This window comes from Marmota marmota, unplaced genomic scaffold (assembly GCF_001458135.2).
Source record: "Marmota marmota marmota unplaced genomic scaffold, marMar, whole genome shotgun sequence".
Classification (NCBI taxonomy): domain Eukaryota; kingdom Metazoa; phylum Chordata; class Mammalia; order Rodentia; family Sciuridae; genus Marmota; species Marmota marmota.
In genome coordinates, this window is record NW_025999900.1 from 24,327,782 (window position 1) to 24,347,480 (window position 19,699).

The window sequence follows — 19,699 nt, forward strand, 5'->3', positions numbered from 1 at the left end:
TAGATACTCTGAAGAGAGGACAGGAAAGGAAATTCTTACAGTTAAGTATTTGAAAAACTAAGAGAAATAATGTATACTATCACTTAACTGTAAAAAAACTGATGTTTCAGTATAACCTGGTGATGATAAATTCTAGGTATAATTAATGAGAGGAAAATTAATAAAATTTTCTAGTTACTTTAAATCCATTTATAGTAATATCAATTTTAAATCCTGAAAACTAAATAAACACATTCAGAACAACTAGAAAAAAGAATAATACATGCCTTGTAAAAACAATGACATTTCCAAAAAAAGAAGTTAGTCAAAAGCAAGAGCAAAATTACATGATTATACGAGGCTAAATTTATAAAATATACTAAGTAAACATCAAAAAGTAAAATAAACATACAACCCTTTATCCCCTCATAAATTATTCTAAAAAAAACTAATATTGCCACTCCAAAAAATTAAAGCATAAAAATCTCTTTATGATTTCTTTTTTTAAATGATTTTATTTATTAATTTTGCATTACAATTCTTAATGCACCATTATACAATAATTTATCATATCTCTGATTATATATAAGGTATGTTGACACCAAATTCACATCTTCATACATGTATTTTGTATAATTTTGTATATTTCACCATCCATGCTATTCCCCTTCTCCCTTCCTTTCCCTCCCACCCCTATTCCCTTGCTCTCCCTCCCAACCCTGTTTTGAGTCACCCCCCTTATATCAGAGAAGACATTTGGCATTTGTTTTTTGGGGATTGGCTAACACTTAACATAATCTGCTCTAATGTCATCCATTTCCCTGAAAATGCCATGATCTTATTATTTTTTATTTCTGAGTAATATTCCATTGTGTATAAATGCCACATTTTTTTTAATCCATTCTCCACTGAAGGACATCTAGGTTGGCTCCACAGTTTAGCTATTGTGAATTGTGCTGCTATAAACATTGATGTGGCTGTGTCCCTGTAATATGCTGTTTTTAGGTCCTTTGGGTATAGTCGGAGAAGAGGAATAGCTGGGTCAAATGGTGGTTCCATTCCCAGTTTTCCCAAGGAATCTTCATACTGCTTTCCAAATTGGCTGCACCAATTTATGATTTCTTATAATAGCAAAAACATTGCTTCATTTCAATCCTTTAACTCTTCCCCTCTAACATTTACTTTTAGCTCCTATGGCAACTTCTTTGTTGGCTCAAACCTTTAAAAAAGTCTAAAAAATAAGGCTTTATATGAGAGGCCACTGATTATTGATGAAAACTGATTATAAAAGAAAACTTGTATATATTATTAAAACTGGATGGCATGTGGTATATGGTATATTAGTCTTCCACATGTACTGAAGTTCATTAAAAAAAGGCTTACAAATCAAATTATTCTGTTATTTAAAGTATTAATAATGATCTTATCTTATGAAGAATACAAAATAAAATCTATTATTACAAAATGGTTTGCTCTAGTTCTTTTTACTCTTTTATCCTTTTCTTCCTATATTAAGTTGTAAGTTCTTGACAACTTACTAAACACTGAACTTATCAATGTATTTAAAAAGGCATGATTTGAATTGAAGTATAAAATAGTACAGGAATTTAAATGGTAATAAAAGCTCAAAGGAAATTTTCCTGGAGAGGAACTGGATTTTTTTTTTTTTTATGTCACATTTGTCTTGTAGATGCTTACATAGTTCATTTCTCTATCTCACTCACTCCATAATGCTTATTACATTGGCTTATACATGTTCCCTAAGCTTGTCTGAACCACAGAATATCGTCAATAACTTCTCCTTACTTTTGGCCTTTGAATCATTTACTTGAAGATCACAAATAGGTGCAAAAAATATTTCTGGAGATAGAAAAAAACAAAATAAAAACTTGTACTTACAACTTGAGATTCACGAGCTTTAGGAAACATTTTGGCAACATTGAGGCCATCAATGACTATATCAAAAGGAGGACAGGATTTTACAAAGTTCTCAAACCTCTTCAGTTCCTAAAAAAGAAGTCAGACAAAACATTAACAAGAACTTAATTACAAATAAAGTGACTCTCTTATTATTTTGATAATTCAAAATATTCTTCCCTTAAAAATACATACATATATAAATATACTCTCAAAATGAAATCTGAAAAAGTCAGCCTAATGGATGCAAATGCATATAATTAACTTATATAGTTTTATAATCTCATAGTGCTTTAATTTCACAGAGTATCTTCATCTGCAATTTCATTTGACCTGTACCCAGCCTATGTAGGCTGCTAAATTGATTCACACAATAAGCAAAAAGACAAATAAAATGTCAAAATTCCTAAGTCCTGTCTTGTAAGTGAACCTCAGAAATGCCAGCCTACCAGTACAACTGTGCTAAAAGAACAAGGCTCTAAAATTTTTACCTCCTCTTTTATCATGAATAGTCTTTTATTTATATATAGCTATTTTGAAGAAGTAGAGATCATTAATTCAACAAATACTTGGGGGTTTCTGTTTGTATTTGAGATGGTATCTATGTTGACCAAGCTGGGCCTGAATTCAAGATCCTTCTGACTTAGCCTCCTGAGTTGCTGGGGTTACATGTATGCATCACTGTGCCCTGCTCTAACAAATATTTGCTTAGTCCTTTACCAAAAAAGACAACAATCCCTAATTTAATGGAGACCTGTGGGAAGGCATACAAAATAAATCAAATTAATAAGTTATATCATATATTAAATGTGATGAGTGCTATGGGGAATAAAAAGAAAGGGAAGGGTTCTGACATCTGGAAGTGATAAAATAGTTTGTGCTGGACTACCAGATAATAATAGAAATTCTAGATTAAAACCTAACTACATTTGAAGGTACTAAAGAATGACCAAAAGCAGGCAGAAACTGAAAGGGACATGATATTTGGAAGGTTTGGTAGTTTTAAAACATTGAATAGTAGAGTGCTCATGCATTCAATTCACCAGTAACAGAAAAAAACAAAACAAAATACCACATGTCTGAAATTTCTTTAACACTTCTCCCACCTCAAAAGGTAGAGTCATGTGGCTGGGATTGTGGTTCAGCTATAGAGCACTTGCCTAGCATTTGTGAAGCCCTGGGTTTGATCCTCAGCACCACATAAAAATAAATGAATAAAATAAAGGTATTGTGTCCCACTACAACTAAAAAATAACTATTTCTTTAAAAAAGGTAGAGTAATTATAATTCACTCTTCTTGAATATCCTTTGTATGTATGTGAATGAAGGAGATCAGAAGTAAGGCTCTATGACTTCTGAGGATAGGAAATAAAAGACACTATACCTTTAAATGCTTACATAAAAATCAAGAAAGACCTGCAATTATTTTATGTAATTTTTCACTTTAAGAAGCTAGAAAAAAAGGAGTATATCAAATTTCAAAGAAAGTAGAATAATAAAAAGCAGAAATAACAAGGTAAAAGTTGAAAAAAATTTAACATCAATCTCTATTTCATCTCATATACAAAACCTTTTTCTAAATGGATCATAGACCTAAATCTAAAAGCCCAAACTATGAAGTTTCTGGATGAAAATTCGAGAATTCTTTGCAACACCAGATAGGCAAAAAATTCTTGAGCAGCAAATAGAGTCATCATTAATATTCATTTAGTGAGCTCCTTGATACAAAACCCCTCTGATGAACAGAACATAATTTTTGTAGTATTCTGGCCAAAAATTCACTCAGAAAATTTATTCATAAGGAAATATCAGATAAATCTAAATGGAGAGGCATTCTATAAAACAATAGGCCTATTTTTTTTAAGTTGAGGTGAAAGACCGACAAAACTAAAATTTTCCCTACTCACTTTAAACTCAGTTTAAAATAAAACATGACAACTAAATGCAATGTGTGATACTGAATTTGAATTTAGGGAAAAGAAAAGCATATAAAGGACATTACTGGGACAGTGACAAAAACTATGAACCATGGATTTAAGATGAAAACTCTCTTTGGACCAATATTGACTCATTAGGGAAATCTTTACAGTAAGAAACTATTACACTTCCACTAGAATGGCTGAAATTAAGAAGTCTGACTATAATAAGTATGTGGAGCAACTGGAATGATTAGACATTGCTGGCAGAAATGCAGAATGACACAACAACTTTGGAAAATAATTTGGCAATTTCTTTTTTTATTATTTATTTTTATTAGCTATTCATGATATTACGATGATCTTGGCAATTCATACGTTTGAATCATTGGGGTATAATTTCTCATTTTTCTAATTGTAAAGATTGCAGAATCACACTGATCATAGAGTCACCAATATACATACTGGCAATTTCTTATAAATTTAAGCATACACTTATACTGTAACAGTGGTCCACTTTACCTTTTTTAAATTTGGCTAACTTCACTTAGCATTATCTTCTCTAACTCCATCCATTTACCTGCAAATGCCATGATTTTATTCTTTTATTGCTGAGCAATATTCCATTGTGTATATATGCCACATTTTTTAATCCATTCACCTATTGAAGGGCATCTAGGTTGGTTCCACAGTTTTGCTATTGTGAATTGTGCTGCTATAAACATTGATGTGGCTGTGTCCCTGTAGTACGCTGTTTTTAAGTCCTTTAGGTATAGAACAAGGAGTGGCATAGCTAGATCAAATGGTGGTTCCATTCCCAATTTTCCAAGAAATATTCATACTGCTTTCCATATTGGCTGCACAATTTGCAGTCCCACCATCAGTGTATGAATGTACCATTGTCCCCACATCCTCACCAACACTTACGGCTGTTTGTATTCTTAATAGCTGCCATTCTGAATGGAGTGAGATGAAATCTTAGTAGTTTTGATTTGCATTTCTCTAATTGCTAGTGATGATCATCAGTGTTTCATGTATTTGTTGACTGATTGTACATCATCTTCTGAGAAGTGTCTCTTCAGGTTCTTGGCCCATTTATTGATTGGATTATCTTTTGATGTTTGGCTTTTTGAGTTCTTTATATACCCTAGTGATTAGTGCACTATCTGATGTATGTGAGGGGTAAAGATTTGCTCCCGAGATGTAGGCTCTCTATTCATCTCACAGATTGTTTCTTTTGTTGAGAAGAAGTTTTTTATTTCGATTCCATCCCATTTATTGATTCTTGATTTTAATTCTTGTGCCACAGGAGCCTTATTAAGGAAGTTGGGGCCTAATCCCACATGATGGAGAATAGGGCCTACTTTTTCTTCTATTAGATGCAGGGTCTCTGATTGTATTCCTAAATCCTTGATCCATTTTGAGTTGAGTTTTGTGCATGGTGAGAGATGGGGGTTTAATCTCATTTTGTTGCAAATGTACTTCCAGTTCTCCCTGCACCATTTGTTGAAGAGGCTATCTTTTCTCCAATGCATTTTCTTGGCACTTCTGTCTTTTGAATATAGCCCTTGCTGCTTATTTTATTTTATTTTTTTAAATGTTTATTTTTAATTATAGCAATATCTTTATTTTATTTTTATGTGGTGCTGAGAATCGAACCCAGTGCCTCAAGCATGGTAGGTGAGCGCTCTACCTCTGAGCCACAACCCCAGCCCGCTGCTTATTTTAAAGGGACATGTTTATTTGTTTGTTTGGTTTTTTTCCATTTCCTCTTCTCCCTCTCCCCTTCTCTAACCTAGAGGTGGGGAAATAAGATTACCTTGAGTTATCTGTTCTCCACAGAAAGATGTCACCAGAAGAACTAGGAAGTAACTATCTCCCAAACTAACAAGTGAATTTCAACACACCATCAGGCTGCATCTGGGACCCCTTGGCCAGGGCACACCTGAAATGTAGCCTTTGAATAGCTTCTTTAAAAGCCCTCTGTTTTCCTTGATAGGTAGATCCACAGCCTCTGGGACTAGAGTCCCCTGTGTTTCTCCTTTGCTAGCAAAGCAATAAGACTTTTTCGTTTTACTCAAAATCCTGTCCTCATTAAATTGACATGAACTGGCACTGGGGACAAGGACTGAGCTTTTGGTAACAACTGAGCAATTCCATTCTAGATATATGAACAAAAGAGGAATGAAAACAAACACCTGTACAAAGACTTACAAGTGGATGTTGATAGTAGCTTTATGCCTAATTGCCAAAATTAGGAACAATTCACATGTAATTTTTTGTTTCTATGCTGGGGATGGAACCCAGGGTCTCATGCATGCTAGACAAGTGCTCTACCACTGAGCTAAATCCCTAACCCCAAATTGGAAACAATTCAAATTAGTGAATAAATGAAAAAAAGTGGCATATCTAGACAATGAAATACTATTCAGCTATTACAAGAAACTGTTGCCAGCACACTGTGGTGCATGCCTGTAATCCCAGTGGATCCTTCAAAGCCAACCTCAACAACTTAGAGAGACACTCTATCAGAAAAAAAAGGGTGGGGGGCTGGGGATGTACTCAGTGGTTAAGTACCCTTGGGTTTAATCCCGAGTACCAAAAAACAAAACAAAAAAGAAACTGCTGATACACACAAGCGTGATGGTACACACCTGTAGTTCCAACAACTCAGGTTGCTGAGGCATGAGGCCCAAAGTTCCAGGCCAGCCTCAGCAACTTAGCAAGGCCCTAAGGAATTTAGCAAGACTCTGTCTCAAAATTTAAAAGAGGGCTGGGAATGTGCTGAGAGGTTAAAATCAGTGGTTTCAATCCCCAGTACCACCAAAACCAACAACAACAAGAAGACAAAAAAGCTTTATAGCATAAAAATCAAGTGATCTTAACATATGTCCACCATATTACCAGATAACATTTTCTAAAGATTGTTAAGAAAGTGACTATTAAATTAACTGATTTTAGGCATAGTAGAAGTGGAAAAATAGGGGAATACTAGCTGTTTGGCTTGGAAGCATTGTTCTTAGTAAGTGAGTATCAGTTAAAAAAAAAAACCAGCATATCTGTATCAAATAGCCAAATGAATCATGTGATTTCTTTAAACCATTGGATCCAACTAAATCTTAAGTAAAAAGAACACTAACATGACTATTTTAGTGTAGATAGTGTAGATAGTCTGAATGTGCCACTGTAACTTGACAATTAATATGAAGACTAGAAAACTTTTAAATATTTCTCAAATCTTGTCAAAATAGAAACAGTTCAAAAGTTTACACTTTTTTTTTTTTTTGGTGTGGTGCTAGGGATTGAACCCAGGGCTAAGGCAAGCACTCTATCAACTGAGTTGTATCCCCAGTCCTTTTATACTCATTTAATAAGTTATAACTCTTATTTTTAATTTATTATATACAGCTATTTCATTAACTACAATTACTACAGTATGTTATTAAAAATATTTGTATCTTATTTGAGTTTTCTGATTCCAATAAAATGAAAAAGCAAACAAACAAAACTTCCTGCTATAAATATGTTAAAAATCTGGGGGCTGGGGGTGTGGCTCAGAGGTAGAGCGCTTGCTTAGCATACAAGAGGCACAGGGTTAGATCCTCAGCAACACATAAAAATAAAATAATGGTACTGTGTTCACCTGTGGGGAGCCACCTCTGAGCTATTTGAATGTCTTCACCAGGGTTTGAGCCAAGGAGATTGTGGCTTGGCATTGCAAGCTATCTTGTGGCTCCTCCCATTTAATGGATTGCGCAATGCATGTGACCTCTGTCTTTGCTGGGCTAGGAAGACTGATCTCACAGATCTGGAGTTAGGTGTGACCCACTGGGAACCGGACAGCTCACCTCCTACCTTATTTGGCAAAGAACATTCTGTAGAAAGCCTCTGAAGGTCCCCCATATAAATAAAGCATACAAGGACCCTCACTTTCTCTTCCCAGTTTAGAAGCTCAACCCCTAAGGTCAGACAGCAGTCCTGCCCTTGCTTTCAAAATTACTTTCTGTGTCCTATGGGTTTTTTTGCCACCTTCTTTTCTTAGCTTTATTTTGCAGCCTGCTCAGTCCATGCAGAGAAACCCCAAATTCCACTGCCCGCACGGGACATGGGCGAGATCCACCTATAACTAAAAAATAAATATTAAAAAAATTCTGGAAAAAAATGCAACAAAAATACTTTTAATGAATGGTTGAACTTGCAGGTATAAAAAAGAAATCAATTTCCAGATGCTAAAGATGAGGTATGATCTTTGAAAACCAGAAATGGTAAGCATAAGTGTTGATGTTAATGTTGTGCAGGAGAAAAGTACAGATGAAATGAGATAGGCTTGCCTTTCAATACTCCCATGGGAAAGGAAACCTACCAAAACATGGGCTCAAATGAGGGGAGAAATCAGAAGCAAACTCTTGGATAAAACAGAAATCTTTAAAAAATGACACACTAATTAATAAAAATAATATGCAAGCTATCACCATCAGCTATGTGAGTAAGAAAAAAAAATCCCTAAAGGGGGGTGGGGAACCCTCCAGGCTTGTGTCCTAAAAGTTCAAATTTAGACAAACAATATGTGTGATTAAAAAAAAAAAATCATCATGCTCTCACCCAAGAATTAACACAAAAACTGGACTCCATCCAGGAATACCTCTGAGTGATAAAAGCAAACACAAAATCTCTTTGGAGTGACACTATCAACAATCACATAGGAATTTTCTCATTCTTTAAAAAGAACAAATTACTCTAAGGATGAATTCACTAGTTCAAAATCACAAAACACAAGGGGAAACAATCTACCATGTGTGAGAATCCTTTGTCACAAAAGATTAGAATCCAAAGAACTCAGGATGGAGGACAATAGAAAAATCTAAGATAATAAAAAATAATTTTGTAAAAATAATCAAAACACAAAAGAAAAATCAAATCATAAGACAGATTGTGAAAAAAGGAAAAGCAAATTTGAAAGACAGGTTCTAAAATTAATACTGTAAAACAACAAAAACTAAGTGAATAGGGGGGAAAAAAACCCAAAGTCCATCAACTGGTAAACATACAAACTGAGTAAATTCATAGGATAGAATACTATTCAGCAATAAAAAGGAACCATTGGGATTGGAAGATGGCAGACTAGAGGGAAACAGTTTTTCTTGAAGCTTGGTGACCCGTATTAGAAATTTTGGGGTATACTAAACAAGGAAAGAGACGTCAATAGAGCCGGGTTGCTGGCGGGAGTAGCCCAATTGGCACACAAGTACCGAAAAAGTTGAGAAATACAATGGACAGTCTTAGTGTGGAAAATCCTAAAATCGGAGGGGCAGCCTGCCTTAGGCCGATCCAAACGTGATTGGACAAAATAAATTGGTATATGAATTAAACCCCATGATTAACAATTGTCCACAGACATTTGAGGCAGGAGTCATTTTGAGCCTACAGCACTGCTGAGGCCAGTGAATACAGGAACTGAGAAAGCAAATCTGGGAAAAAAGGGGCTGGCTCTAATATACAACACAGACAAGCACCAGCCACATGACCTAATCTGAGCCTGGCAAAATCCAGAGATAATCTGGCACAAAGAGTATATTGTGGGGGGAATAAGGGTTGGAGAGGTTGGGGAGAATCCAGTTCCCTCCCAACTTTGAGTCCAGGGCATGCAGGGCCAGTTCTGTGGACTGGGAAATGGGTGGGTATTTGCTCTTGGAAACTGACCGTGAGAGGCTCAAGAATCTGAATGGGTGGGTGTGCCACATTAGGAGACCCACCCTAGGAGGCAGGAAAGAGTGTAGGATCACCTACAGTGGATCAGAAACCTAAATTGGTAGGTACGATTGCTTTGGGGCAGACTCCAAAAAGCCGTGAAGGGTGGTACCCATAAGCAACAGAACCAGCGAGAGGTTGGCTTCCCCATCTTATGAATGGATCCCCGAGGAGACTCCTGGGGTACAGTCTCCCAGCGTTGTATGGCATCTGACAGGCTCTAAAGGTGCGTTCATTTAATATCTTCAGGTAACTAGCTTCTTAGTAAAGTACCTGGGACCTCACTAGACCTAAGCTGCCCTGGCCCCAATAGTTCCTCCTACACGAAACTGCTCTCAGAGAAGTGAGGCAGCTTCACCCTGGAGAGGAGCTGACGGCATTACCCACTGAAACTTCTTACCTCAAAGAAGGAAAGGAGAGGTTTTTAAACTCCAACTGGCATCTCGGTGAGCAACACACAAAAAAGAAAGGAGTCAACAACTGGCATCCCCTAGTCTTGCACCCAATATATAACTCAAGAAGAAACAGAAATGGAAAGAAAGACATTTGGGCATAGATAAGGAAATATATTGCCATTGATTTTTTTGTTCACGGCAGTGGAAATGACTCCTTATGTTTTTAAATCAAGATTCTTTTTTTTTCTTAATTTTTTCTAGTGCTGAATGATTCATAGACATTTACACATGTACACATTTGTTTCTGTTTTTCTCATTTCAAGCATTTTTTCAAAGATAATTATTTTTCCTTGCTCTATCTGTGAAGTGTTAGGAGTTTTGTTTAGTATAGTTAGATTTTGTTTTTTATCCTCTTCAATATTCTGTTCCCCTTGTTTCCCTTTTCACTAGCTAACAACCAAATTCTATTATTCTCTTTCATTCTTCCTTTAATTTTTTTCTTTTATTTTTCTCCTCCCTGCTCATAACTAACCTACTTGCTTTTGCATTTCCCATATTCACTTATTGAAACTGCAAACCTCTTTCTACCCTCCTTCCTCTTCTTTCCTCTTAATTAACTCTGTTCTTAAAATCTCTCAGCACTAATTGGTTTATATAATGTCAGACCCCACCACCAATACTATAGTAATAATTAATACTAAGGAAGTAAAAGATAATAGCTATTGTTTGATTTTTATGCCAGACATAATATATGGTCACTTTACTGCTGGCAATTGCTGATTCTACCAATTGTATTTATTGTGCCAATTAATACTATAGATGTTATAAAATGAACCAAGCACTTCATTTATTGCTATATATTGCATAACATAGGTCATTGACATTATTTGGCTTCCCCTAAACTATGAGGTACTAGAAACCAACAGGGACACTATAAGTTCATACAAGTAGAAACACTGCTGTTCAGATCCATTCGGATAGATGGGTAGACACAAACAATATGAAAAAGCAGGGAACAAACTGTCCCAAACAATCCAGAATGCCTCAACAACAGATTCCATGGGCACCACATTGGAAGAAATGTCAGTGAAAGAATTTAGAAGGATCATAGTTAATCTGATCTTGAGGTAAAAGACGATGTAAGGAGTGAAATCGGAGAGAAAATACAAGGAGATGGAGATCCTGAAGAATCAATCAGAAATCCCTGAAATGAAGGAATCAATAAACAAATTAAAAACTCAAAAGAAAGGGCTGGGATTGTGGCTCAGAGGTAAAGTGCTCGCCTAGCATGTGTAAGGCCCTGGGTTCGATTCTCAGCACCACATAAAAATAATTAAATAAAGGTATTATGTCCAACTACAACTAAAAAATTTAAAAAAAGAAAAAACAACCCTCAATTGAAAGTATCACCAACAGACTAGATCACTTGGAAGACAGAGTTTCAGGCAGTGAATACAAAGTATATAATCTTAAAAATAAAGGTGATCATTGAGAAAAGATGTTAAGAGACCATGAAAAGAATTTTCAAGAAATATAGCATGGGGCTGGAGATGTGGCTCAAGCGGTAGCGAGCTCGCCTGGCATGCGTGCAGCCTGGGTTCGATCCTCAGCACCACATACAAACAAAGATGTTGTGTCCACTGAATACTAAAAAATAAATATTAAAAAATTCTCTCTCTCTCTCTCTAAAAAAAAAAAAGAAATATAGCATAACATTAAGGTCAAATTTAAGATTCAAAGGGCTAAATAAAGGCTCTGAAGGAAAAATAAAGGAATACACAATATTTTCAATTAAATAATAACAGAAAATTTCCTAAAACTTAAGAATGAAATGGAAAATCAAATATAGGAAGCATAGAAGACTCCAAATATACAAAGACACATTAAAAAGATAGTGCACTCACCATGATCAAAAGGTTTCATCCCAGATATATAAGGTTGGTTCAACAAACAGAAATCAATAAACATAATTCATTACATAAATAGACTTAAAGACAATAATCACATAAATATCTGAATAGATGCAGAAAAAGCACTGAACAAAATACAGCACCCATTCATGTTTAAAATTCCAGAAAAAACAGGGACACAAGGAATATACCTAAACATTGTAAAAACTGCATATGACAAACCCAATGGCAACATCATTCTAAGTGGAGAAAAACTGTAGCCAAAGCATGTCTATGAGTGGGAAATTCAAGAGATATGAATAGGAAAAGAAGAAATCAATTTGTCTGCTGATGACATGCTTCTATATGTAGAATAACAAAAACAAACAAACAAAAAAACCAGAAAACTTCTAGAACTCATAGAATTCAGAAAAGGAGCAGGATACAAAATTAAGAACCATATATCAATTGTGTTCCTATACTCCAATGACAAATCAGCTGAAAGAGAAATTAGGAAAACCATCCATTCACAATAAGCCTCAAAATAAAATATTTGGGAATCAACCTAACAAAAAAGGTGAAAGACCTCTACAATGAATACTACAAAACACTAAGGAAACTGAGGAAGACCTTAGAAAATGGAAAGAATTCCCACCACCACCACCATGTTCTTAGGCAGAATTAATAATGCAAATTAGCCATATTAACAAAAGGACTATACAGATTCAATGCAATTCCCATCAAAATTCCAATGGTGTTCTTCACAGAAATAGAAAAAGCAGTCATGAAATTCATCTGGAAAAATAAGAGGCCCAGAATAGGCAAAGCAATCCCCCCCACTTTTGGGGGGATTGAATTCAGGAGCACTCAACCACTGAGCCAAATTTCCAGCCCTTTTTTGTATTTTATTTAGAGACAAGGTCCCACTGAGTTGTTTTTAGCTGAGGCTGCCTTTGAACTCGCCATCTTCCTGTCTCAGCCTCACGAGCCACTGGAATTACAGGCATGCTCCACCACGCCCAGCCAAAACAATCCTTAATGAGAAAAGTGAAATGAGAGTCATCACTATACGACCTTAAATTATACATCAGAGCTATGGGGGTGGGGGGAGGCCACAATATTGGCACCAAAAGAGGCAGAAGACCAATGGAATAGAACAGAATATAAAGAGACAAACCCACAAAAATACAGTTATCTCATATTAGATAAAGGTGCCAAAAATATACAAAAGATAGCCTCTTCAACAAATGGTGCTGGGAAAGCCGGAAATCCATACATAGTAGATGAAATTTAAACCCTCACATCCTGCACAAAACTCAAAGTGGATCAAGGACTTAGGAATTAACCGGAAATACTGCACATACTAGAAGAAAATGTAGTCCCAACAGTCCAACATATTGGCTCAGGAACTGATTTCCTTAACAAGACTCTTAAAGCACAAAAAGTAAAATAAAAAATCAATAAATTAGAGCTGGGGTTGTGGCTCAGTGGTAGAGTGCTCTCCTAACATGCATGAGTCACTGGGTTCAATCCTCAGAACCACATAAAAATAAAGATATTGTGTCCACCTAAAACTAAAACTAATATTTTTTAAAAATCAATAAATGGGAAGGCATCAAACTAAAAAGCTTCTTTGCAGCAAAGGAAACAATCAAGCTCATGAAGAGACAGCCTACAGAATGGGAGAAATCTTTGCCACCTGCACCTCAGAAAAAGTGTTAATCTCAGATATACAAAGAACTCAAAAGGCTTAGCACCAAAAAAAAACAACCCAATCAATAAGTGGGCAAAGGAACTGAACAGACACTGCTCAGAAGAAGAAATATAAATGGTCAACAAATATATGGAAAAATTTTCAACATCCCTAGCGATTACAGAAATGCATATTAAAAGTACACTAAGATTTCATCTTACTCCAGTCAGAATAGCAATTATCAAGAATACAAGTAACAATGGTGGCAAGGATGCAGCAGAAAAGGTACTCTCATACATTGCTGATGGGACTGCAAATTGATGCAATCACTCTGGAAAGCAGCATGGAGATTCCTCAAAAAATGAGGCTGGGGATATAGCTCAGTTGGTAGAGTGCATGCACAAGGCCTTGGGTTCAATCCCTAGCACCATCACCCAAAAAAAAAAAAAAGTGAGGCACTAAGCAACTTAGTGAGACCCTGTCTCTAAATAAAATACAAAATAGGGGGTGTGGCTTAGTGGTCGAGTGCCCTTGAGTTCAATTCCTGGTACACACACACACACACACACACCCAAAACAACAACAACAACAACAAATAAATTAGAAAGAAACAAATCAGACAAAAGAAAGGCAATAATAAGACCTGGGTACTACAAACTTCCAAATGCTGTTAACCACATTTTTTGTTTTGTTTTGTTTTTTAAATTCTGCTTTCAGTTCAAGGAGTTCATACATTGCTTACACATCCTGGAAATCCCCTAAGCTACACAAGCAACCAGGAAGCTATGCTAAAGGAACTACATAATGCCTACCTTCTCTCCTTCCTCAGAAGGAAACTTAATATTCTAAAGTCCTTTTTATTATGCAGTCCTCAAACAAAATAAAATTAAAATATGGCACAAACAAGACTCACTGAAACCCTTTTCAAAAAGAAATCAGAACATAAACACTTCTTTTTTCAAATAAGAGTAAGAAATGGCCTGAAGAAAAATTGAGCACTATACAGAGAAATATACACACACACACACACACACACACACATATATTTATATGTACAGTTGAGAACTACATAGATAGAACTATTCACGGCACTACTGCACTATCCAAAGAGATCCTATTCATAGACCACCACTCAAAAAGAATTCCCAAAGAAAAGCAATCACAGAGGGTTTCCCAGAACTCTTTTAAAAACTCTTTATAGGTTTTTTCATTCTTCATTCTGAAAAACTGACCAAACTGAAAATGCTTCCTTTCACAATAACTTTGGATTTCATATCATTACTGTTCTGCTCAGACACATGCATAAGCCATCAGTAGAGCTATGAGGATACTAAAGAAGTCTTTACTAGCCATAAGCCCATCTGGGTCTGCCTTCTCTCCTACCATTACCTTATATGACCAAGTTAATGGCTATCCATTAACTTATATGACCTGAGTCAAGTCATCTCACTTTTTTGGCCTTTGGGTATAAAATGGGACTATTAATACCTACTTCAGAGGACTAGTGTAAAAACTCAATAAAATTAAATGATTTGGCCAGATGTGGTTGTGTACACCTATAATCCCAGCAGACTGGGAGGCTGAGGCAGGAGGATCATGAGTTCAAAGCCAGCCTCAGCAATGGCAAGGCACTAAGCAACTCAGTGAGACCCTGTCTCTAAATAAAATACAAAAATGTGTCTCTGTGGTCGAGTGCCCGAGTTCAATTCCCAGTACCAATAAATAAATAAATGATTGACTACAAAAAGTCTACATTACAAAAAGCCCCTATATTTGCTTTTAAGTTAGTGAAAACAGAAATTTTATCAATTGTTTGCCACCATTTATAATTCTTTGGGTTTTAACACAGGATATCAGGAAAACAACTTTCCCTGCTTCCTGTTCCTGACAAATACATTTCCTGTCTTCATAACTGCCTCCCTATGTGTAAGAGAAGCATGTCTACATCTCAGTAAGAAAAACATGTCTACATTACCAGGTGTTCTGTTTCAGGAGCCAAAGAGACCATTCAATCTGTCCCTTTCAGAGAGCTCTATTGAGACTAGATCCATTACCCTTATAGTACACATGTATACATGGTTCCTAAATCAAGTATGGGGACTATCTGTACTGCATCTTGAGAGATTACTTTCTGCTTTACAATGTTTATATGTCTTTTGAATCATCCTCAAAATGATCCTGTGAGAAAACTAAGATGCAGAGGGAAAGAAGATCAAGTTAGTAACTACATAAATAAAATCTCTATTTCCAATTTCTAGTTTACTCATGACTTCACTGAGGTAAATGAGCTATTTTTTTAAATAAAGCAAAAACAATATACCAGTCATAATTGCAAAAGCCATCAAAGTTTTAAACATGCTTATAGAAACGAAGTGGAACTTACCATTTTCTGTATTCAATTATAATGCTGATTTTTTTTTGAAAGAGAGAGAGAGAGAGAATTTTTTTTTTAATATTTATTTTTTAGTTATCGGCGGACACAACATCTTTGTTTGTATGTGGTGCTGAGGATCGAACCCGGGCCGCACGCATGCCAGGCAAGTGCGCTACCGCTTGAGCCACATCCCCAGCCCATATAATGCTGATTTTAAAAGAAAAAAAAATGGTTTGGGTTTTTGTCCACTTTAAATTTAATAAATAAAAACAGAGATAGGCACAGAGAAGGGAGAATGAAAAAGGGAAGATTTTCCTGGAATTTCTTATGCCTAAATTCAATAAAACTAAATCTGACTCTTGTGAAATAAACATATAATAAATCTTTGTGTACCTTCAGAGTAAGAAAGTAGGCTCTGAAAGTTGTCCATGTGGAAATCACAAAGGAAATAGGAACTGATTTTACTCTTAAAACCAAAAATAGAGAGAAAAAGCAGTTAATGGAAGAGACAAGAATACTCAGGTAGGGCTGGGGTTGTGGCTCAGTGGCAGAGCACTTGCCTAGCATGTGTAAAGCACTGGGTTCGATTCTCAGCACCGCATATCAATAAATAAAATAAAGTTCCATTGACAACTTAAAAAATATTAAAAAAAGATTATTAAAAAAAAGAATACTCAGGTAGAGATCTTGGAGATATCCTGGGAACACTCATTAGCTCAAATGACGTGTCTTATATACTTCATCAGTGGTTTTCCCTCCCATGTCTAACTTATACAAATAACTGAATAACTCAAGAGCAACTCACAACTTGAAGATGAGTCATTCTGCCAGTAATCAAAAAGATTAAGGGAAATTCTATGTGAACTTTGACACAATTTACAAATATTTCATTATTCCTGCTAGCAATTACTACTAATCCACATTTGCACATCTTTTCTTCTGCTACTATAGTTAAATAAGTAACAGCAAGTGAAGTATTAATTATACATCAATCTAATGAAAAGCAGAATTACAGGTGCAGACTTAACAGTATATGTTACTATGTCCAAAGATCTGGGTTTGAATCCTAGCTTCTATCACTTAAGTTGTGTAGTTTTGGCAAGTTATTAAGCTTCTCTGAGCCTCACTTTCCTCATATGTAAGGTAGGAAAAAAATACTCCTTCCCCCACAAATTTATTATAAAGATCAGGTGAAACAATTGAATAATGATAGCTATGACATCATAAGTGCCAACATTTGACTATTTGCTGTATAAATAACAATATTTAATTGCACATTTACTGGATGCCAAGCACTGTAGAAAATTCAAAAAAGGGTGTTCTGTTCCTCAAAGAGTTTCTCTAATGTAGTTGAATCAAAAATAGATACTGATGTGAAAAACTAAATTAAACACTACAAGAACACATAGTATAGAATTATTAGTCAATTGTGTGCCAAGATTAATAAATGCTACAAGTTGAAAAGAAGAAAAGATAAATGAAGACTACAGAAGCCACAGAAAATGTACTTGAGATAATCTTGATGGAAAAACATGATCGGGAGGTAGAAGTACTTTTTTTGGGGGGGGTAGTTGTGGATGGACAGCATGCCTTCATTCTATTTGTTTTTTATTTTTATGTGGTGCTGAGGATTGAACCCAGTGCCTCACACATGCCAGGCAAGCACTATGCCACTGAGCCAGAGCCCCAGCCCTTAAAGTCCATTTTTGATGAAAGGAAAAAGAGGAAAAAAGTAGAAAGCAGTTCAGACCTGGTAAGTAGCTAGTGCTGCCTGGAGCAAGTGTTTGTGTAGGAAAGTACTAAGAGAGGGGGTCTGAAAGATCCTGGCCAAACTGAGAAGTCACTTTCAGGATAGGAATGAGGAAACGTGAAGATTTGGGGGCAGGTGAGTAAAATAATGAAATCAGTGTTTTGAAAACATTGACTTGGCAATAGTGTGGGGAAAAGGACAAGTGGAGTGTGTACATCAGGAAACCTGTTAGGAATAATCCGGTAACTGAGGGTGAGATACTAAAGGCCTAGACAAGACGGAATTAGTGGAAATGGAACAGCAGAGGCAGACATGAGAAATTCAGCACAATAGGATTAGTGACGATTAGATATCAAGGTTAAGGATTAGAGAGACAAAATCAGCTTTAATCTTTTCAGTCTGGATGGCAGAGAAGGAAGACTCAATGGTAGTACTGGGAGCTACAAAAGAAGAAGCATTTACGAAGCTTTTTGATATACTGAATTTGAGTCCATAATGGTGTATTAGAAATGTCTCATAAGCAATTGGCTACACAGTTATGGCATTTAAAGAGTAGCCAGGATGAAAGAAAACAATTTGGGAGTTACTAGGACAAGACAGTAGAACTAAGGTTGAAGGAAAAAATCCCATTAGGATCACTGACAAAGGCTCGTCTTCACCCAGAAAAATATAAGCTCTCACTGGAGGAAGATGGGTTTCCTGACAGTTTTCTTTCCTCCTAGTAAGGAGAAAACATGAAGTTTGGCTTAAAAAACTAGGAGCCTGCTATTGAAAAAAAATCCTCTTAAAGGGGGCTTGCAAATTATAGTGTTTGTGAACAGAGAGGTGTAAGCCTAAATATAAAAGGTCTGTGATGCTGTGTGAGTTAAGGTACAGAAATCCCACCTTGGGTATACAATGTCATTGGCAGCTGCTCAGCCCCATTAGGAATTCTGGGGGCCTAAAGAAAATAAAATATATATGCTAAAATATATTGCACCTGTTTCTTCTGAAGCTGGCCATTTTCTGCTAAATTTCAATGTCCTCAGTTAAGTCACCTAATTTTACCTTGGATGTATGTGTGATGGATGACTATTCATTCATTCATAATCCACCTGAAACATTGCACCCATATTTATACAAACTTTCACAAAATTTCTGTAGGTTCAGAATCCAATGTAATAAAACCTGAAACCGCCAGGGTTGAATCACAAAATAAGTTAACAAAGAGTTACAGTTCTTCCCTCTCCCCTCAAAATCCATTATCATTCCTTTACTAATAGCAGTACTCTACTTAAAAGTTTTATTCCAATATAATGAAAGTAAATTTAATTCCAGTGACTTGAGAGGCGGAGGCAGTAGGATTGCAAGTTCAAGGCCAGCCTCAGCAACTTGGCAAGACCCCATCTCAAAATAAAAAATAAAAAGGACTGGGAATATAGCTCAGTAATAAAGCACCTCTGGGTTCAATCCCCAGTGCCAATTAAAAAAAAAAAAAGTAAACTTACATTTGGACTTAAATACTAGTTTAGAAGCCAGTGCAATGGCGCACGCCTATAATCACAGAGGCTCAGGAGGCTCAAGAGGCTCAGGCAGGAGGATAGTGAGTTCAAACTAGCTTCTGCAACTTAGCGAGGCCCTAAGCAACTCAGCAAGATCCTGACTCTAAATAAAATATTAAAAAGGACTGAGGATGTGGCTAATAGTTAAGTACCCCTTTTTCATTCTCCCTTCCGGTATAAAAAAATACTAGTTTAGCTTCACTGATCCCATAGCTGACGGGAAGAATGAATACTATGCCTTGGATATGATCATTCAGTTCTGCTAATTCTGAAAGTGATCTGTCAGGTATTTTGATATTTAATAATAACCAGTTCTTGTTTTTTAATAGCCATATGAAGTTTCTCTAACTACAGGTGTTGTAGAAGCCTTACACCATAAACACAATGGTGAGTGACTTGGGAAGAAATCACATCAAAAATTTCTGTCTCTAAGATCTGGCCCATGATTAAATATAGTACAGGCCCCTAACAAATGTATATATTTTTTTTTGGCGGGG

General features: G+C 36.0%; 2 protein-coding genes across 3 annotated transcripts in view; one reads left to right on the forward strand and one right to left on the reverse strand.

The window, feature by feature from the left end:
- Nucleotides 1-19,699, reverse strand: part of Prorp (protein only RNase P catalytic subunit) — a 123,004-nt gene that overhangs the window by 84,519 nt on the left and 18,786 nt on the right. For both annotated transcript variants that reach the window (XM_048798682.1, XM_015491536.2), the window contains exon 5: nt 1,879-1,986. In XM_048798682.1, the coding sequence (XP_048654639.1) occupies nt 1,879-1,986 (108 nt within the window). The remainder of the gene's footprint in view (nt 1-1,878; nt 1,987-19,699) is intronic.
- The window catches only part of Ppp2r3c (protein phosphatase 2 regulatory subunit B''gamma), a 56,883-nt gene continuing 54,836 nt past the window's right edge, over nt 17,653-19,699 (forward strand). Inside the window, exon 1 of the mRNA XM_015491555.2 lies at nt 17,653-17,664. The gene's annotated coding sequence lies outside the window, so the exon portion shown is untranslated. The remainder of the gene's footprint in view (nt 17,665-19,699) is intronic.